The sequence below is a fragment of the Haplochromis burtoni genome, unplaced genomic scaffold, assembly GCF_018398535.1.
Source record: "Haplochromis burtoni strain Fernald_Lab_line unplaced genomic scaffold, NCSU_Asbu1 Contig_1, whole genome shotgun sequence".
Taxonomy (NCBI): Eukaryota; Metazoa; Chordata; class Actinopteri; order Cichliformes; family Cichlidae; genus Haplochromis; species Haplochromis burtoni.
The window spans coordinates 5722289-5745197 of NW_024582362.1; the positions used below are offsets into that span (position 1 = coordinate 5722289).

The 22909-nt window shown below is 38.4% G+C and overlaps 1 protein-coding gene and 1 long non-coding RNA gene across 3 annotated transcripts in view; both read right to left on the bottom strand.

The window, feature by feature from the left end:
• cntnap2a (contactin associated protein 2a) overlaps positions 1 to 22909 on the bottom strand; it is a 385507-nt gene that overhangs the window by 184608 nt on the left and 177990 nt on the right. For both annotated transcript variants that reach the window (XM_005912066.2, XM_005912065.2), the window contains exon 4: positions 6638 to 6785. In XM_005912066.2, the coding sequence (XP_005912128.1) occupies positions 6638 to 6785 (148 nt within the window). The remainder of the gene's footprint in view (positions 1 to 6637; positions 6786 to 22909) is intronic.
• On the bottom strand, positions 7646 to 22781 carry LOC121812000. The gene is made up of 3 exons (XR_006052807.1): positions 19893 to 22781; positions 17042 to 19659; positions 7646 to 16988 (listed from the first exon to the last, which is right to left on the bottom strand). It is a non-coding gene; the product is annotated as an uncharacterized LOC121812000 (long non-coding RNA).

The window sequence follows — 22909 nt, forward strand, 5'->3', positions numbered from 1 at the left end:
AGTAATATTTAAAAGAACAGGTGTGCTAATAATAGATGAATGTGTAAAAGGGCAAATTAAATTAGATATTATATTGCCAGCTCAATTTCTGGCTTTACATGCCACAAATTGCCTTTTTCAAAGGAAAATTTTTATATGTCACAGTAGGAAGAACACGTTGGCTAATTGACACACATTTTTTGTTTACTGGCACACTTGCTATTAATCATGTTTCCTTTTTAATGCTATACGTTAAGATTAAAAATAATTGCAATATTAAAAAAAAGATATGCCTTTTTTACACATTTAAAAACTGCCACACAGATACACCTGCATGCAGACTGAGCTGGGAGCTCCAACTTATCCCAGATTCAGTGTAAGCCGAGGTTAATCTAGGAGAACTCAAGCCATGTGTGTCATGTTAAACAAAGTTAAAGTACAAAGAAATGCTATGTGTATATACTATACGTATAAGTGAAGGAGCTCACAAAAGAGACAAGCAGTGGCATGAGGATGATTTTCAGACCTTGAGCTCAGTAATAAAGAGCAGTGCTTGAGGCATCTCTTCAGTCTTACTATCATCATGACAAGTGTTCGAGTGGTTAGTGGAGAACACATATGTGGCAAGATTGGTTGGAGAATTTAGAGAAGAGAGCACAGGAAATGATGGGATAACATAGCTAGGGAAAGAGATACAGGGATAATGATGCACAGTCACACTGCCCCTCAATCTTATATGATTTCTTGGGTTTTCACTTATATAAAACACAGAAATACACAAATATACTGAGGATGCCTTTCCTGATAAATAGTTGAGGGGAGGTAGAGGGAACTTACATCTGTTCCCTTTGTTCCAACTTCTCAAATGCTGTCTCGCTTTCAGTATTTTTTGCTGCTTCACCCTCACCCCACTCTTTCCAATTTCATCTTTCTCCATTACTCTCCACTCTGCTCTACTTGTTATTTATTTTGGTTGTGTCTTTAGTTTCCAATCTTTCTTCAGTCATTTCACTTTGATTTTTGTTCTGTCACATTTATGGTACAGGCATTGGTGGTATCTCAGCGTCCAACAGTTTTATATGTCGCCATATATGGATATGGATCAACGTGGATAAAATAATCAAATAAATAAAAATTAAACGCATGCATGCGCGCACACACAAAAAATGCAAATACAAATGGTTTATGGTTGCTTATAATTATGCTAATGCCAAAAAAAGTCTCTGACATTTTAAACTACAAAATGAAGTTTGACATTGAAATGTTAAACTATAACTACATAATGCATTTTTCAACTGCTTAAATACTAGCTTCAGTTCTCTAAAACGAATTGTCAGTGGCCTGAACGCATATATTTAATTAACTTGTAAATATCCTGCTACAGTAATGTTTGGTTTTTGATTTTAATGGTCAGGTTGTTGTTAGTCAACATGACATAATCACAATCATCATAGTATAGCATGCATAATTAAAGTTTTGTGGATATAAATGCGATGTTACTGTCATGAAATTAAAATTATACAGGTGAGTAAACAGTGTAAATTAGTCATTTTAGCTGCTGGTAGGTGGTTGCTTTGCAACATTTTGATGAAATAATAGATGTGCATAATTCATGTTCTCTGTGCTACAAAATCTTGCAAAACTAAAATGATACAATGCTTTTCTAAGGTTTTACAGGTGCAAAGGTGCATCCTTGCCTATTGTTAAATGGTTGCCAGGGAACATGATCACATTATAATATACCATGCATGAGTTTTGCCGATATAAATTAACCATTAATGTTGTGAAATTCAAATTATATGATGGGTATTATGAGTGCATAGATGTTAAATATGGGTTATTATCACTCATTGGTAGGTGGCTGCTAGGCAAAATGATGATGTCATAACATATGGTTCTATAGATAAGAACCTTAAAGGGGTCTAAGATGTACCTGTGTGCCAAGTCTGGTTGCTCAACTCCTGACTGTGTAGGTGGAGTTTGTGGGCGGAGAGAGATTTTAATTTAATCCTACGTAAAGTACTATTTTTTTTTTATCCCATTTATTGTTTTTGCAAAACATTTAACCCATTCTAACAGATTAAAATATAGTTTTAAATGTGAAGCTATTGTGATGAATCAGAGTAACTATAAATCAAACTAGGAACCACAAGCCTCACCTTGATAGTATAAAATGTTTCTTGATCTAATGTATCCATTCGAGTTAGTAGAAACTTGTTTCAGGTGTTGCTGGGAGGAGCCAGAGACAATGGTTTCTAGTGGCACTCTGGACTATGTGAAATTTTCTCTCCTGGTAAACACAAACTGACTTCCCTTTCATAACACTGAAAACGAATTCACATTTTAAAGCACATATCTGTGTTGGTTTGAAAACAATACTTGAGATGTAACTTTCTCCTTTGGTCAAATAAAGATAATTGCTTCAGACTGTTTATCTGTCATGAAAGCAAGTTTTATTTGCAACACCATACATGCAGTTCCCATGCTTACTCTAATGTAATATTGAGCCCGAGAGCCAGAATGATGCTGTTTAAGCTGATGCTTACTCTAGAATTAGATACTATTCAGAAGAAAATCTCCATAAGTACATTTCTTAGCCTTGACAGATTATGATGGCGATACATCATACTGACAACAGATTTGGTCTTTGGCATAAAAAAAAAGCCACGGGTTAAAGTCAGCTGTGAAAGAGATTGCATTTGTATGGAAAATTAAATTTGTACTCTCTGTTTCTGTCTGATTCCCCTTTCTCTCACATATTGCTTCTACTATTTACCGACTCATCTATGAAGTAATTGATTTGCTGTTGATCCTATGTTAATCAAAATGGAAATGAGCATGTAAATTCCACAGCACGGTGAATCATGACTCCTTTGCAGCTTGCACCTCTGGCACAACCACATCCACACACATGCATACAGATACTGCCTTTTATTGCATAGTCCTAGATGAGTCATAATATGGCATTGCATTTAATTATCATACATTTTCAGAACCCAGAATTATCATCTACAACCAACATATTTGGTGATTATGCTGGAAACATAACATCTATATTTATCTGCCTCCTTTTCCTCCCACTACTTCTCTTTTGTGCTTTCTGTTTTCATCCTCTTTTCTCTGCCATTGCCCAACACTGTACTTCTCCCGTCTTTCATCTTCCGGCTGGGAAGCGGGAAAAACATTTACAAGAAGCTGATTCTAGGGGAACTGCAGAGTCAGGGAGTGAAGGATGGCTAGATGAACAGACAAATGTATGAGTTCTCATTTTCTGACTGAATGCTGAAGAAAGAAGCAGTGACAGCATAATCATGAGGAACCACTGCAGGCTTCAAAACAAAGATGACAGACAACTCTGAAAGATGATGCACCTGACCAGAGGGAGTGTGTGTGTATGTGTAGTTGTAGTTGTGTTTCCCTCTTTCTGTGTTTCTGCTGATACTTGAGTTTTAAGCATGTGTCTTCCTTATTTTGCATTTATTATACATCTCAAAACAGATGTCACTGAGTGGTGGACAACATTCATATCTGTCAGAAACACAAACTCTCTGAGCTTAGTTGGGCCTTGAGACAAGCAAGTAGGTTTCTTTTTTTTTGTTTCGTTTTTTATTTTTTGATTTCCTTCCTCGTCTTCTTTTTTATTTTAGTGCTATTTAGTGAAAACCTCAATCAGATTAGAAATAAAAATAAGACTGTAAAGTCTATATGTGACCAAGAAAAACTGGTGGTTTGGAAGTGACCCCATTGATTTTTTTTCCCCTGTGTGGGATCAATTGCAAGTAGTTGCTGTGAACAACTGGTCCTCAGAGGTTTACCAATCAGCACTGTCTTTGGGTGACCGCTTTTGGTCTGAAGGCATCTGGTGGGAGGCAAGCTTCCTTGGCCCAACTCAGCTGGATTGAGTGCCTTAACTCTCAAACAGATTGGCAAAGGTTTGAAATTAATTTCCATCTTATTTACAAATGCATAGAGATTGTGTTGATGTGCGCAAATTCTCTGCTTCACCAAACAATGATGCAAACACACAAACCTGAATCAATCAGGTTCAGCCGGCAATTTACTGCAAATTGCACCAAATTAAACACAGAAAAACGTGTCTTAATTTATGCCAACTACGTGCGTAGTAGTTGGCACTATAAGTTTTTATTTATTTGACATGAGAGAAGGAAATGTTATAAGAACTCTCCTCACGTCCAACTTCTAATAGAAGAGTTCACCCTTATTCCATAAATATATAAACATATTTTTAAGCCTCCCCTCGTGTATTTGAGCTGCCATGCTGTTTTCAGAGAGAAACATGTGCACTACCTTTTAAAAAAGCTAATACGCTTTGTATTAGTTTGTTACTTGCTTCCAGCCTTAAAAGTATGCTGCTCAAGGTTGAAAGTTGGTTGCTAATGAAATGAAGTAACTATGTTTTTGTTCATTTATACATTTATAAATTGTAAATTTTCCCTGTCTGGTTTGGGCTGCACTTCAATGCTGTTCAGTCAAAAATGACTCCAGACTGTCTTTTTGTTCCTTTATCCCTGTTTTTATTTTATTGCTTTCTCAATTAAGCAAAGCTGAAAGACAGCAACTAACTGCAAGGGATCTCACACCTGGTCTCTGCCTTTAACTTCAAAATTTCAAGGGTAGAGAGATTGGAGGCACTCATTGTCATGTTTAAAAACCAGTTTGAGATGATTTGAGTTTTGAGATATGCTTTGGAAGCAACCATCAGAAGATGGGTGCACTGTAGTCATAAAGGATGGACATGGTCAGCAGTGATACTCAAGTATGATACTCAGTTGGCACCGAGAGCCCTAAAGTGTGCCACCAACAGCAGCCTGAGCCTTGAAAGAAAGCAGGATGGATCCATGTTTTCATGTTATTTATATTAAATTCTGACCCTGCTATCTGAATGGTCCACCTGTTGGTCTCCTGTTGTCCAGTTTTGATAAGTCTGTGCAAATGGTAATATCAGTTTCCTATTCTTAGCTCCTATTCGTAGCTCTTTGTGTAGGCCTCTGATGCTGTAGCCGTCTGCTTCATGGTTCAACATGTTGGGGGTGCTATTCTGCATACCTCGTCTGTAATGACTGGTTACTTGAGATACTGCTGCCTTCCTATCAGCTCAAAGCAGTCTGACCATTCGCCTCTGCCCCTCACACAGAGAACTGCCAATGCCAATGTGAAACAGTGAGTTTGGATCAAGCCCAATATAACTTTTTCTGCTGTCTAAAGTAAAGTGGTAACCTCTTTCTCAAAGTGCTTGCGGGTATAGGCTGCATAAGGTATGTTTCACATCCTGCTCAAATACTCCAGAACCACTGGTGCTTGACAGCATGCCCAATGTTATGTAAGTTATTGATTGTTCCTACATTTCTTTTGCTAAATTTGAGAAATATATCTTGCTGAGTGTTACTGGAATACTATGACTTTTTCCAAATTTGGAAAACTGCATCCAGATATTGTTCCAATTCTATTATGTTTTAAAGCTAGCTCTTTCACCAGATCTGTTCAAAATACATTATCTCTTATTGTCTTAGGTAAAAACAAAGCCCCAGCAATTCCATGTTAGGATCACTGACACCATTGATGTGTGAGAAAAGTCAAATGACAATACCAACAAAATGAGCTAAGTGTGATTATAAATGTGTGGGGAGAAGTAATGTGTATAAGCTTGAAATGAACTGAATGGCTGTGTTGCTCATGCTAGGAGCGCCTATGCACGCATGTGTGCATCTGTATGTGTTAAGTGTATGTGCAGCACATCTTGTGGTCCTTATCATTACTGTCATGCTTTTCTTTTGACATGGGAAGGAAATGAAACAAGGAAAATATAATCAATGAACCGAGGACTGACTGGAATACAACGCATGCCCTTGCATTCACGCACACAAACGCACACGCGCACACCCCCTCCCTCACAAACATATCCACGCATAGTGCAATCACATCTCCCGAATGAAAGATGTATGTGTGTCACTTATAACCGTAATTTATGCAGAGCCTTAATTGAAAATTGTTATCAGAATCAATTTGGCAGCCTTTAATAGGATGAGGGCAAAGAGGCTGCAAGAGAGCCAGTTCCCTGGATGATGCATTTGTTAGAAAGCGAGAGACAGTGTATGAGTGTTTGTGTATCTGTACATGTTTGCGAGTTTGCAGCCGTGCTCTGCATATTGCTGCAAATTGATTTTATTTGTGCATGTATGTATCGTGGCAGGCTTTCATGCTGGGATTGTGTTTAATTCACATGCAGAAATAGCTCCATTGTGCCTTGATTGGAGCTGACAAACCATCATTAGGTTCTCCACATGGATCCACAATTTGAAATGCTAAGTGCTAGGCTGCACATGTTTAAAGCCTGTGAGGCTACTAGGAGTATATTTACTTAGGAGTGGAATCTATCTGGTTTCTTTAAACGGCTGTTGTATCTGAGTGTTGTGATTCCAGACCAACCAAGTGACTGTAAAGCAATTAATATGCAAATGAATGCCTCCACCTTTGATTATTGTTCTGTCTAATAATGTGTGAAGATTCAAGGTGTTACAGGTGTTAGATTAGCCGTGTGTGTAAGAGAAATATAAAAGAGACATTGCAGGTGTTCTCCAAACCTGTTTGTGTGTGTCTGTGTGTGTGCGTATGTGTGTGTGTGTTTATCTCCACTCACAGTAGGAGCATCCGTAAACTTCTATTCGCAGACCAATCCGTCCCTCCTCGCTCCATTCTAACGGGATGAGCCTAAGGAAGCGAGCCACGATTCCCTGCTGGAGCTCATGGCGAACCGCACTCTCTGAGTTGGAGTTCCCAGAGAAAGCCTATGAACATAATCATTCATATACACACAGACATAGAGAGAAACACAAACACACACACACAACACACACAAATTAAATACATCAAAGCCACAAGCCTGAAGACAAACAAGCAGCTTCAGGACTTCAGAACAAGAGTATTTGTTCCACTCACCACATCCTACCCTGAAGGTGCTCACTCACAAAACATACAAAATAATTATGAGTCTACATATCTAATATGCCCACCATAGGACAGTCTAACCGTAGGGAATGTTAGGAGTAAATTGCATATTGTATTAAGCTGCGTATGCATTAAGAAACTCCCTGCTCACATCAATTCATATCTAGACTGATTTATGTGTCCCAACAAGTAATAGAGGCTTGTAACTGATGAGGTTTACAGTTCTTTGCTATATTAGCCCTTTGTTCCACACAGCTGGTATACTGTCTAAAAACTCATCTTATTAAAAAAAAAAAGGCATCTTGAAAAGCAAATAATGCCTAATTAACACTTCTAGGATTGCAGTGATGCCTAATTAAAATGTCGTATTTATCTGCAATTTTAAGTGTATCTGCACAGCCCCAGTGTGGCTGCAGTTCCATGACTGAACATGTGCTGGTTGTTTTGTACACATCATGGCTTGACAGCATGAGCTGCTCTCCAATGTTTTGCTGTAAGCATAATTATTTGATGTCAAATTTCAATGACAGGCTACTGAAGTACATCTCCTGACAGTGCATTCCCCCTTTGCTGTTTTGACTTAAATGTGACTGACTGGAGTCTTTACCACCCACTAAAAAAAATAAATTGTATTTACATGGAAAAGAGAAATGAGACAAGGATGGCATTCACTTCACCAAATACTATAGAATCCCACCAAATACTATAGAATCCCACTGGATGAGTAAAAGAGGCACTCGTTAAAATGATCTCCTCTTCTCACTACATCATTCTTGTTTTCTTTCCTCCTACTTAGTTTCTCTTCCTTCACTTGACCTGATACATGACGGGGAGAACCTCTAACCGCCCACTAATCCACCTCACCACAGTCCCTGAACTATTTTCACTTCTGTGCATTCTCCTCTGCTCTCTGAAATAAACACACAACACAACCCCGTTCCCCCATGCATTACTTTCGACACACACATGCACAGAACAGTTTGCACACACCACTGGGAAGAAGCCTCATTAATAGCCTAGCAGGTAACTAGAAGAGAGCAAGACACTAGACAGCCATGTGTTATTTCAGATAAGACATGGAGTGGGCAGGGCAGTGCATGAGTGTATGGGAAAAAAATAACTTGCACAGACAGCCTGCTTTAAGCTGACTCTTCAGTGACCCAAGAGTGTACCCCTGAAGATATGCTATCTGCAAAAGGAGGAAATGGTCAAGAGTTCACACTTAGCTCAGAGCTACTGAACTTCCACTGTTGTGAAGGAGTGGACAGTGCTTCTTTTATCAATGAATTCCTCTCAGTTTCATATTTAATCTTTATTTATTCCATAAAGGTTTATGGAATAAATAAAGTATGCCTTTTGAAAGAGAAGGTTGCAGCGTAGTATTGTATGTATGTCACCAATAAATAAGTAAGTAAATAAATAAATAAAAACAGCAAGCACATTAATAGTTATGCTCCTGACCATGACATAGCTAGAGTTATGGCTTTTACACCTAAAGACATAAAATCTCACAAATCCACAAATTGTCGTGGTTCTGCAGGAAGTTTGGACACATCCATCAGTGGCTAGGCAACAGATCAAGCAGCCACTCTGATCATGTGAAAGACAATACTGTTTAACTTGTGCAACGACTGGTAACTGATGATTCAGCAATGCAAACCTTAAAGTTACATTAAATTTGCTTTTTAAAGCAAGTTGACTGGAAACAGCATTTTTTCTCTTCTTTTAAATCATAGCAATCAAGTGGAAGTTGCCAGGTGTAATTGCTGCTTATATCGGTACTTTTTAAAGTAGCTTCCACACTATAGAAAAAAAAGTACTGGAGTACCTACAGATTACATGGACAGTAGCTGCTAGGTCATGAAAACCCACGACACGAAGCTCCTGTCACATAGTTTTTGTGCTGATGTTAATACCAGAGGAGGTTTTTGAGTCAGCACAGCACTGGTAACTTTGAGCACTCGGGGAGCCTCTTATGACTTCAAACAATGTGCGCTGAGCTCAATTCATAGTTGCATACCGCATCATCAAAACACTGGAAGTCTGAAATGTCTCCATAACTGAGATATTCCTTTATTCACCTGGGCTAGCGTTACTCTTTGGAGCTGTTTGTGCAATTCTACAATAGCTTCTTCCCCTCTAACCCTTATCTTTTTCTTTTGCTATTAAATCTTCTCAAGCTTTCTTCTCCTGTGCTCTCTATTGCATGTTTGTCCTTCAGTATTCTGTTTCCAAACTGCCTGTAGTGTTGGCTTCTGATATGAAGCACAATGACAGTTATATCTACAATCTGCATAAATACACACAAGCATCCATGCACACATATAGATACAGACTGCCAATGCACCACCTTGCCATTTAAGCAATTATGAAATGTTAAAACCTGATGTCACTGTTAAGATCGCCTCATCGTTGGGTATAAAATAACGAAAGAGGAAAAAAAATCTTCTGACAATTTTTCTGGCTGCATGCAGATGACTTCAATTCATTTTTGTCCAGCTGTCACCTTACTCTCCTTGCCCTTGTCAAGGTATACCAGAGAAAGAAAAAGAAAAAAGAAAAAGAGAGAGAACAAAACCATTTTTTTCTTCACCCAAAAGCTCAATCCCCCCATCCTCTTTTTTTTTTTTCCCTCTATTTCCCTATTGTGTTCATCCCGCTTTCTACACTTATCTGTGCTTGGCTGAATGAACAGCTCAATTCAAAGGCATTACTATGCAGAGTGGGGGGCAGAAGGCAGGATAGGGAAGAGAAGAGGAGGATGAAGATGAGGAAAAAGCTGTGGATGCTGAACACCTTGCAAAAGTCTGCCTAGTGAACCATTTAATTCCCTCTACTCCAAAGTCAAATCATTAAGCGGCAAACCAATGAGTAATTGGAAATATATGTGTGTGACTGCATACAGCGTGCCTGTGTGACAGTTTATGTTGAGGTGTGTGCACGTGTGCGTGTTTTATAAGCAACTTTAGAGCTTAGACACTTTGACGTTTTGTTTAATCAAGAACTGAGGTAATTTACGGCAACAAAGGCCACAAAGTGCCTGAAGCAAATTTCAGAGTTTACTCACTAGCTGCTATGTGCATGCGTGCAGAGTTGCCCATACTTCTGCATGATTCTGCCTACTATGTATGTCAGTGATATGTACAGTTAATGTTAGATTAGTTGGTTTACTTGATACTTGAGAAAAATATTTACTGCTATTTTATGTAGTTCTGTGAGGATGTGCATCATATTTTGGAATGTTTAAAACAGTGTAAGTTAGTAAAGGACACACGCATGATTTCAGCAGTCCACGAGATCAGTGGGAGAAAAGCAATGAAAGAAATCTTGACTTGGAAAAGAAAATAATGAGGGAAGCTGAGAACCAGCCAGTCTCTGTGCTGACCATTTGGAGCACAGGGGCTGTCATTCAAGAAAGAACAAGCCAATCACTTTCCTACAGCTGGTCAAAAAAATACCCCTGTGGTCTGCTCTGTCTGACATACACAAACACACTTCGCTTGTATACGAGATAGACATCCACGTCGGCATGCTCGCTCTCATAAACAGACCCTGGCAAAATTCTCCACACGCCCATTATCTAACTGCTCAAAAGCTCTCCCTCATTGCTACTCCTCACCCGCTTACTTATTTTCCCTGGCTGCATGTTTTCATTTCCTGAATGAGCATCTGTCCTTTCTGTCTCTTCTGTCTCTTTTTTGTTTCACTGAAAATCAGTCTGTATATGTGCGAGCATATTTCTGTTTGTGCTGCGTGTCTGCGTTTTGACAGCCAGAGAGAGGCCCTTCCAGAGAACAGATCTCTAGATACTGAGAAACAACAAGTGAAAGCTATTTTCTGGCATTTGCTTGTTGCTGCTGGACTCTTTGTTAGACCAGCCCAGAGTCAGGGCTATTGTGTGTGTGTGTGTGTATCTATGTGTATGTTCCTTCCAAACAGGCAGGGGAAATCAGTCCGGCCTGGTCTGGTCTTTTGTTTTTATTGACAAGTGTACGAGACAAAACAGAAGGACCATAGAGAAATTTGTGTTTCTGTGAAGCCCTGTGGGTGGCTGTGTCTGTGCCAGGAAAATAGGACAAATTCTAGTAATGCTTAATTGAAGTCATGAATCTTTAAAATGTTTTAAAGTGGGCTGGGTGTTACATACTACAGCATGTGACTAACATCTTGAGAGTATACCGTGCTGCACACAAAGCCTCAATAGGAAATCTCTTCTTACTGTTTCGTGACACTTGCTGACAGAATTAAAATTCTGGGCTACACAGTCAATCAAGTATCCCACTAGGGGTGAGGACCACAACCAACTTCTGCTGCAGGCAGAAGCTAAATGGATTTTTGATCTGAGTTTGCAGCTCCAGATGGGCTCAATGAGCTGAATGAGGAACTTGATCTGCGCTATTTCCTGTAATGGTTTTGTATTTTTTGTATTGTTTTTTGTTGTTGTATTTCAATCATATTTTTGTTCATGTTTTGTTTTTTTAGTTCTTTCTCTTCAGTGGTGATTTATGCTTAGAAATGTAATAATATTTTTCTTAGTTGTACATCCTTGTATATGTTTGTGCTTCAGTTTTGTTTATATAGACTTTCTGCCATGTCTGTTTTTGGCAACACATTTCTTGCTTTACAAGTTTGAACAGTGAATTGAACTGCAAATCTGAAAGTTTGATTTAAACGAATGTATATCCTTCCATTGTTATGTGCACTTCTGTTGATTTCTGTACATCAAAGGCACGATAAGCTGCTTCAGAGACTCTTTATAGTCTTTTATTGGAACAGTTCAGAATGATCTCATTTTGTATCCGTATGTGCCAGATAGTTAGTTCAGTCGCCAATTAAATGGCTTTACCTGCTAAAATGGGCACCCAAAGAATTGGTGACAAAGGAAAATTGAATCTTTTCTTTGCTTTGCATACATTATTAAGGAAAAATGAAAAACACTTCTAGTACATTTCATACCAATACTTTTTTCCACACACTGCCTTTTGGGCTCATTAATTACTGTATAGTAATAGAAAGAGTGAAAAAAATATAAAGTACTTATGAAGGAAATTTTTAGCAAGAAACCTTCATCACGTCTTCCCTTAAATTTACACACATGCAGGAGAAAACACGTGTGTGTACATGTGTTTGGACCTGATGTAAGTGACATGCAATCGTTTTACAGTATCATGTCAGTATCAGTATCAAGAAAAAAGTGAAAACTTCTTCAGTGGCTATGAGGGCACCATCAATGCACTGTTGATATAAAATGGTTTCTACAGTCCTCATTAATCATACAATATTAAGAGAGTTCATACAGTAGGAAAGAGGAATTTTACCTCAGTGCTATTTTTTATACACTGTCCACACAGGTACCATTTTGAAACTGTTGACAGACCAATTAAAATTTCATTACAGCCACTTAAGTTGTAAAGAAACTTTAATGACTCACTGGGATCTACCCTTTCTCCATAGTTCCATGCTTTTCAGACCTTCCATATGTAATAATACCAGTGTCACTGATATGCTACACAGTCACAAATATACGTTGTTTTATACCAGCATGGACAAAAGCACTGGGCCATCTACACATTAAATCTAAAGGAGATGCTAAGCCAAGGAAGCCCATGTCTTGAAGCTCTTGGCACACAGCTTTTGTGCTGATGTTAATGTCTCAGAAGGTTTGCAAGTCTGAGTCAACAGAGCGCTGGCAAGTTTAACGTACTACTATGTGTCTCAACACTCGACTAGGTGACTGGGCTCTGCAACTCTACCACTTTGCAGCTGGAGTGGTGTGCTTCCTTCTACTTTGAAACAATACCTCTTAAAACGTTTTATTTGGAGGGAAGATATTTCATTAGCAGACAAAAAAGATGCAATAGTGGTATCCTGTTATTCTAGGATCCAGTGAGCTCTTTAGAACAACCATTCTTTCACAAATGTTTATAAAGGCAGACTGCATGGCTAGGTGCTTGATTGTATACACTTGTGGCGATGGGACTTGAAACGCCTGAGTTTAAAAATAAAGAACCCATTACTTTTGTTCATATTATTCATGTTGATGATCTTCATGGTTACAAACTAGGTCTCCTACGGCAGTGTCAGAGTAAGCCGAATCACTTCTGCAATGACTTCCATGTGTGTAAAAGATCAGCACTTTTTAGAATTGACATAACATGATCACACATTCTCTATGTATGTGGAGAGAACTATCATTGACAAATGTCTGAAAATAAAATTTGATGTGCACAGTGCAAGGTATTGGTGTTTAGGACAATCTTTAGAGTGCTTTAGTGAGACACAAGTATATGGCTGTCCAATAAACTGCATTCTGGTCAGACTTAAGGAAGAGATACCAGGGTGCTCATACAGATATAAAGCTGACACGTTGAGATGTCATCAGATTAATGAAGAGTAGTGCATGTCTGAAAAAGGCTTATTTGAATTCATCATCTTCGTTATTCTCGCTCAGCAAATTTTAATTTCCACACTCAACTCTTTATTTAGAATGAATTGACATTAAATAGGCTGACACTCAAGTTCTGTGAAGTTGCTGCAGCCAATCAAGATAAAGACTTAAAAGTTAAAAGACAGACTTTATATCAGGGCTGATTAAAAGAAAAAAAAAAAGATGAACTCATAAAAAGTAATCTCCATGACTTCAAGCAGCAGTGTTCCTCTGATTAGTTCAATTCAAACATTTTGGACTTTAATGCTGAACGTGATAACTCATTTAGTGGTCGACAGCAGCTGTTCATCAACAGTCAGTGTGAGTGAATGAGAAACTGCTTATGTATGGGGATAAACACTGGTCAACAAACAAGTTTGTCTTCTTTATGTTGAGATGCAGTTTTGACCAGTGTCAGGAATTTGAGTCAGTAAGAGTAAGGCATAAAGAATCAACACAAATCATGAATGCACGCATCACTCTGAATGCTAAACCTTTTAATAATCTTACATTAATATCAAATAAGTGTGCCTTATTTCGTATGATGTAAATTAACCTCCTGGAGTCTTTCCCCGATTCATTTCAACAGCAGACAGCAGTTGCTGTTTGGATGGTAGCAATGGATCATCTCCATCTGTGACTTGACTCATTAGTAACTTGGGAAGTGCTGGCTTGAATTCAATGAAACATGGGAGAACGCATTCATCTTTGTATTACGTTACGTTATTAGTGGTGTTAGCACCAAATTAATAATCAGTAAGAAAACTGGTACTTAAGAACATTTTGACACAACTTTCTGCTAGGACGCAGCTATCATCATGACTACAAGGACAGAGTGTAATTATCCTTAATGGCTCAGTTTGATGGTGCAATGGTTTTGCACTGATGTACAGTATGTACGTCTTTGCAGGCCTGTCTACTGCCACTGGGGGGCAGTGTGTAAAAAAACCCCCCAAAAAACATATGTACAAATGGTTGTGTTATCGACTGTCTCTCCCTGGAGATGAAAGTAGTTATAATGTACCAAAGAGTCTTTATAATGGATCGAAGTAAAGTGCTAAGGAGAGAGTAAAAAGAAGTTAAAAATTCTGAATGACAATATACCAACTAGGCTGTTAATCATGACATCTCTTAGCAGTTGTCGATCACTGAAAGCACCAACAACGCGCATTAAAATTGGACCATGAGCAATGGAAGAAGGTGGCCATCCATCTGTGGGATGTGTTAAACGAATAAGTCCCATTTTTGGAGGTGCAAAATCAGGGCTTACAAGACTTGAATAATCTGTTGCTAAAATATTGGTGGCAGATACCATAACACACCTTCAAGGGTCTAGTGAAGACCTAAATGCCTCAATGGGTCAGGGCTGTTTTTGGAGGAGAAGGGGGACCAGCACAATATTAGCCAGATGGTCATAATATCATGCCCAATTATGTACTTGGGCTTGTGCAGGAATTCAATGCAGTCAGACCCCTATTAGGTCACAGAAAAAGATGGTGTTCACCTTCATAAAACTGGTTGTATGCGGGTTTGAGTAGAATAAAGGCTCCTTGAAACCATTTCTAGTTGACATGAAGGATATTGTCATTATTCATATGACTGCTGTGCTTTGAGGTGATTGTTGTGATTTGGTGCTAAATAAATAAAACATAATTGAACTGAATTGAATTATTAAGACATTCAAGGCTTTTTGTAACTAGTTCAAGTGAGACTCCATGGTGTAGGAAGATTAGCTTAAGTGCAACATGGATTGTATTGGAAATTGTTTAAGAAAAAAGCATACTTCTAATATTGCATAATGTTTACATACTACTGTATAGCATATACACATAACAAAACGGAAAGTAAGAAAATTTAATGTTATTTTCGAGAAATATATTCTTTTAAAAAGTCTTTGTGTTTGCTGAGAAGGAAAGACTTATTTTGCCTGTGTGTTTTACACACACAAGGACAGAATAAGATCAAAGATGATTATGTGCCCTCATTTTGATTACTTTGTTATGGAGTGCAATGTATTTCTGCACTTTAAAAATGGCATTCTTCTTTTCTTTGTTCAGCCTTTCTTTGATCAAAAGGGAGATTGAACCAACTACCCCGCTGAGGCGTGCCCTTTCTATGGGTTGGAGAGTTTTACGTTACTCATCTCTACATTTTGATCTAAGTTTAGGAGGTCCTTTTGCCAACTTTATTCTTGAGAGGACGTTGATGATCATGTTGACATTATGTTGACTCTATGACCATTTTTATCCTGTTCTTCCATATGGACTTCAGGAGGGGAAATCCTCATCCAGCATGGCTTCAGCTCTCTATTCTGCTCGATTATGCTTCTGATAAGCGGTAGCATTATGACCTCCAATTTCAAAGGTCACAATAATTATAATAATAATTTGTATCAAAAAGGTTTAGAAATTGTTGTCCTTGTAGAGTGCACTGAAAACATCTGTTTGGTGTGTAACATCAAGCCATCGAGTTCTGCCAGCAATGTCAAAGCTATGTCAAGTGCAAAGAATTAGGATCATATTTTGGTTCCCATAACAACTCTCTTTCCTCTAGTCCTCCAATTAAAAAAAACATGCTTTTACTCAAAAGTTTCATAAGGAAATATTTCAACATTTCAGGCTTTGTTCACGCCAAATTCATCATGAGTAAAGTTTTAAAAATATTGTGACATGACAGTTTTAATAATCAAAACAAACCTAAATCTCAGTAAATACAAAGTGAAAGTATGATGGCACCCCTGCTGAGATGTGAAACACATCTCCTGATTACTCAGTAACAAGCTGACATTTAACAGGCTGCAAGTTTGTCAGTGCTAAATATAACTTTAGGAGGGAGATAGGAGCCAGTTAGATAATGCTCTTTTCATATTTTCTTACATTAGATTAAATAAGATACCCTTATTTAATTTTAGTGTCACTGTTCAAAAGGGGCATAAACAAATTAATAAACAAGCTTTGATGGTTTTCTGCCAAAAACTTAACTTTACTTAAAATGTAAATATGATGTTAGCTTGTGCAGTATACAAAATAATATCTGCATATATTTTATATTATATTTATATTTATATTGTATTGCTTTGCAAGAGTGCTTTAGATGAACCTACTGTATGCTCGTAGGTATCCCTCCTCTTTGACATTACCTGATATATGGAAGATACTCTAAGCACTGTTTTTCATTACATATTTGTCTATTTGGCAATATCCTTTCTCTGTTTTTCTTTTTTCCTTGTTTTCAGCACTGACCTGCTTTACTGGTGTTTTTCTAGTTTCTTGCTTTATTCATTTTCCTCCTAATGTAAGCTCCTGTCTGCCAAAAGCCTAAAATGTAAATGCATGAGGCACTTGATGTCTGCATCTAATAAAATGCAAAAACATGGACGGCGATTGAAGCCTGGCAGCACGGAAGATCACCCAAGTTCAAAAAGTCAGCACTTCATTTCATTCGCGTTGCTTTTCTATCTCAGATGTGAGTGTGAAATTTCACACATAAATAAGTCAAACTGCAATGCCTCAAACGTGAAAATCAGAGCTGGGAATTAGAACCATTTCATTTAAGATGTACAACTTTTACTACAGATTTAGTGACTTGTTTATTAGATTATTTTTTATTTCCCCACCTTAAACCAGATCAACCTTAACCTTGATCTTTACTGTGAGGTTTTAGGGGCACTGACTCACTCTGACTCATTCTGTTTGTTCACACATTACGTTAAGCTCATGGAGCCCTTAATAATTTAGGTAGCAAACCATTTTAATTGGAGCTCATTTGAATGTTAATATATAACTTCTGGTGAAAATTTCAAACATATTTTTTACTTACACAAATTGACTTAAAAGATTCCCTGTTGATGGCGACTGCTTATTGTATTGCCATCTTCTATTTGTTTTCTCAAATCTAAATTTAACTCATTAACTTGCCTATTGGTCGTGAAGACTGAGGTGGCTCCAAGGCACTTGGCAACACCCAGTGAAATAAATACTAGGCTGACATGCAAAGAAAGGTAAGCAGGGAGAGAGAGAGAGAGAAAAAGAAAGAAAAAAAGAGCGAGCGAGCGAGAGAATGTGTTCCACTGGTGCATAAATCCAGGTGCATGATTTATCAGTGCATGCTCTGCAGCTTTTGAAACTGAATTAGTCCCCACCACTGAGACACAGAGGCATCACCATTCATTTACCTGACGAGCCACAGTCTAGCAACTCCTCCCTCCTGAGAACACACACATTCGATCACAATTGGACAAAGGTAAGCGCATGAGCTCCACTCGAGCTCGAACACTAACACTTTCACATAAGCTCGCACGTGCTTGTTTCAACATCATTAGGTTCAGTTTTATATACAGCCCTTAGCACAGAGAGAGGAATAAAATGAGCCTCAGCTGTTCTGGCAAGAGCGAAGCATTACATTCGCAGTGTATTACAGAATCACATTTCCTGACACCTTTTTAGCAAGGCTTCAGCACAATTTCATCTGTAAATACCTGAGCAATGTGGCTGTGAATGGCACAGGCTGAGACACATGGTCGCAACATAATCAAGTTGTGTCGCCATTATTTACTTTAACCAAATCTATTTCATTGCTCTACATCCACGGAAGGCTATAGCAGTTGTTTTAGTTCAGCTAAAAGAAAGAAGTGTAAATCGTTGCTTTAGTTTATTTATGTTGACACTGACTAAGTTACACTGGAAATGTTATCCTGTACCTGGCGGGAAATTTTACGTAGTACCATCATTGAGGAATCTGATTTAAATGACCAGTATTAAGTGGACAAATCGAAAGTTTATTCTATCAGCTTATGGGTGAGAGAAGCCAGAGGATGCTTTTTTTTAAGTGCAGCGCTTGTTAATGTCAAAACTACTGAATGCAAGGATTCTAAAAAAATACCTGTACAGTGTTTCTCTCTGTGTTTGTTACACACAAGAAGATCTGTAGCCACTCTTAGGAAAAAATGTTTGTACTGCAATTTACCAGCCTTATTCCTCATGTCTCAATGACTAGTTGACAAGATGCAAGATAATGTGCTTCCATGCACAAAGGCCCAGAATGTCTTTTGGGTTTTATTGCATTGCTTTCAAATATTCTTATCAATTTACAGTAAAAACATCTATTTCACAGCATGTACTTCGTTATTTTGTTCAGGCTAAACTGTGACGGCAATGTCTCTATAAATGTTAGTAGTAGGCATGATTGTTTTAGCTACTTTCATCATCAATATTTACAGGTGTCTCCTTCTGGCTTACCTCAATTTTAACAGCCAGTGTCTGTTCTAATGTATTAAAGTGCATCCTATGCTTCCAGTAATCTAACTTTACTTTCACATCAGGTTGAGGGGCTTTTTTCTGAACACTTCACAATAATACATTACAGAAAATAAACTGGTAATAAGAAGGATGTTTTGGGATGCTGAAACTTATGCCGTGTTTTAGAGCTGTTCAAAGACTAGACTATTTTTCACCAGTCCAGTGAGAAACTATTATTAACTTGTTCCCTTTTGATGCTGTATCAGCTTAAGATGAGGCTGCGGCTGTGCTAGTTTATTGGATACATACATTACTGTCAACTGACCTAGTGTACTTTCAGCTTCAAGCATCTCATCCACATGAATAAACAATCTGGCAATGTAGGAGAGGGGCTCCTGGTACTATCTGATAGAGACTAATGGCAAACGACATTATGGAGGAGAATTCTGACTTTAGAAATGTGTTAATTTATTTTTAATGTCTTGTCGTAATTCGGTACGCATTGCATTTTGATTTCTTGATTTCTTTCTTTTGGGGTTACATGAAGATAGTGTGATGCTGTAACTATGGAATAATAAAATCCATCTCCTACTCCTACGTAGCCAAGATATATCCACAACAGTACATCTTGTAACTGCTTCTAATTTCACAATTAGTTTTCAAATTTGTCTTTTCTTCTTTTTTATGGAGAAATATAAACAAGGACCCCCACTTTGCCTTTGCGTTTCTAGAGAAAGCCAAAAGAGGAACTGTGCTACTGTATGAGGAAGTCATACAATAAGAAGAATGTTGAGTTTGCTGCAGGACATGTATGAGGATAGCGTGACAGTGGTAAGGAGTGCAGTTGGAGTGACAGATGAGTCTAAGGTGGGGGTGGGATTACATCAGGGATCGGCTCTGGGCCCTTTCTTGTTTGTGATGGTGATGGGCAGGTTAACAGATGAGGTCAGGCAGGACACTCCATGGACTATGATGTTCACAGACGACATTGTGATCTGTAGTGTGAATAAGGAGCAGGTGGAAGAGAGCCCGGAGAGGTGGAGGTATCCCCTGGAGAGAAGATGAATGAAAGTCAGCATAGGTAAGACAGAATACATGTGTGTGAATGAGAAGGAAGCAGGTGTAACAAGTCTAAATACTGGGGTCAACCATCCAAAGCAACAGACAGTGCACAAGAAACATAAAGAAGAGAGGTGCCGGCAGGGTGGAGCAGGTGGAGACAATTTGTGACAAAAGGATAGTAGCAAGAGTGAAAGGGAAGGTTTACAAGATTGTAGTGAGACCTGCTATGATGTAAGGTCTGGAGTTACTGGCACTGACAGAATGACACGAAGTGAAGATGAAGGTCACAGAGATGGATCTCTAAAGATTTCCACTGGGAGTGACCTGCATGGACAAGATTAGACATGAGTATATCAGTGGGACAGCTCACATTGAGCACTTTGGAGGCAAAGTTAAAGAGGAAAGGCTGAGATGTTTGGACATGTGCAGAGGAGAGACAGTGGATATACTGGACAAATGAATAAAGATAAAGCTTCTAGGCAAGAGGAAAAGAGGAACACTATAAAGAAGGTTCATCAGTGTAGTGAAGGAGAACATGAAGAGGTGTTGGTGTGGCTAGGGATAGGGTTAGATGGAGGCAGATGATGAAAAAAAGGCAGAAAAAGACGTTTTTCTTTTGTTTTTCGTTGTTTAAAAATTGCTGTTATTCCTGGAGTTTAGATTCGTAAACCAAAAGAAACGGCAAAAATAGAGATATTAAGCGAAAGGCAGTTTTGTATTAATAGTAGTAGTAATGGTTAATTATAAGCAGTTATAACCATAAGCAGCAATTTAAGTAGACAAAAAGCTTTTAATGAGTGATTAAAAAGAGTACACCATTACTAGATAATACACCCATAAAGCACTGTATGCATCACTGTATGTGTGTATGTGTGTATTATCGTGTAAAAGTTCTGAAAAATTGAAATATAAATATTTCAAATATATGAAATGTAAATATAAATAATATAAAATACTAATATAAATTATTGTAAATCCATTTACAATTAAACAAATTGAGCACTTAGCTCAATACTCATGTGCTAGACCACTCACATCTTTCCTTTTGAGCCAACCTATAAAAATATAAAGCTGTATCTATCACAGGTGCTGCACTTTTGCATCGGTAAAACATGTTCACAGGCAGACAATTTCTACAGGTCTCTCAAACACCAGCACAAGCACACACGTGCATACCTAAAAATATACTATGCTGCTTATGGTAATATTGTGCCAACTAAAGTCCAACAAAATAGTTTTGCCCTGTTGGGACAGTTTTTTTTATTTGAGTAATTCAGTAACTCATAAGCTCTTAGGCATTGTCTTCTACTTAGGCATTTGGTGCTTTAATTATTACAATCAGTCATCTGTGTCATTTGATTCCTTGGAAGTGCATTAGTGTGTTATTAAAAACACTGTTTTTCACACATCCAATACAGCTTTTTCCAGGCCTTTAGCAGTCATCCTTCTCAGTGAATTGCACACTCACGGCAGTTATATTGGAAGTGGCACACTTGCTTTAACTAAAAAGTTGTTCTCTTAGTTTGGCAGTGAAAGAGTTAAGTCATCAGCGTGGAGTAATAGCAGGTGGTGATTGGTGGCAAAAGGTTCTTGAATAGAACCTTCATACATAAAAGTGCAGGACAGGCGGTTTGCTCTCTGGGGATCACTGTGTGAGCCTCATCCAGTGGTGTATGGGATTGAGCCGAATGTGATTGAATGGGCTGAAACAGGGCTTGATGGTAGTTCTCTGTGTGTGTGTGTGTGTGCGTGTGTGTGAGAGAGTTGGCTTAAGCGACCTGCCACCCCCCACCTATCTCTTTGATCAATAGCACTGATTGCTCCGATATCATCACCACTTACACACAAACAGCCACATACTTCACAAAACAGGTCTAAACTTTTGCCCAGGCTTAATTATCAGCAGGGGTTAGTAGGAGTGCAAGTATGTCTGCATGTATGTGTGCATTCATTTGTGTAGATTCTGCAGCTCCTCGACATCTAAATAAGCCAAGAGGCAGAGAATCCATGTGCTCAGTTTTTCCTTGTAACTGCATGGGTTATTGATGGTATATGCCCAGTTCAAAATTATTGGCTCTGCATTTGTTTACATAAGCAATATTTTGAATTCCACTGGCAATAAATTAAAAAGCAATATTCATGTCATAAATTTTTGGCAAAACAGAGGGGGGAAAAAAGTTGGCTATAGTTACAAAAACGCCAAAGAGATGAATGTGTTTTGGAGTATTTGCAGAAATATTAGAGGCAATGAATCAGGGTTAATAGCAGGAGAAAAATACTTCAGAATAAATAATAACTGGCAAACAATTACGATGCCGCAGACAAAAACAACAGCTTAATTTACTTTCAACTGTAAACGATTCGTATATGTCACGGCAACCAGTAAAAGCCATGATAGGCAAAAAAAAGGATTACATTATCTACAGAGCTTAGTACCCGCAGCTGAAAAAAGGATAAGACATACTTTGTAATTTTATTAGTCTTACAGTAGCAAATCACAATAAACAACTTAGCTTAATAAATTGAGTACAATATCACAGTACAAAACAGCTCAAAAAGTTCTTCTGAATTCTATGTATGAATTCTTGTTCTAGCAATCGACTGCCTGTGTCCAAACTCTGATTCCCAGCCACCTGTACTCGAGTTGGTTGTGCCAAGGCCTGCGAAGCTGGACACACCAGCCTGCTGTGTTAGGCCAGTTAAATAATTTCATTTTAGTAGAAGTTGCAGGATTCAAGTGAGTTAAAGCTAGAGTAGGAGCATTTACACAGCATTCACTCACCCATCCAAATCGTGGACTCAAGGTGTTCTAATCACTTCCAGGGTCACATGTGTGTAAAATCGAACATGTAGGCATGCAGGCATCTTCTACAAACATTTGTGAAAGAACAGGTCACTCTCAGGAGCTCAGTGGATTCCACCATTGTACCCTGATAAGATGCCAGCGTGCAGCAAGTCCAGTCATGAAACTTACTTGTTACTAAATATTCCACTGTCAACTGTTGGTGGTAATATAACAAAGTAGAAGCGATTGGGAATGGTAAATGGCCTGTATTTGTATAGCACTTTAATTAGTCCCTATGGACCCCAAAGCGCTTTACACTACATTCCGTCATCCACCCATTCACACACTGGTGATGGCAAGCTACATTGTAGCCACAGCTGCCCTGGGGCGCACTGACAAAGGGGGGGCTGCCGGACACTGGCGCCACCGGGCCCTCTGACCACCACCAATAGG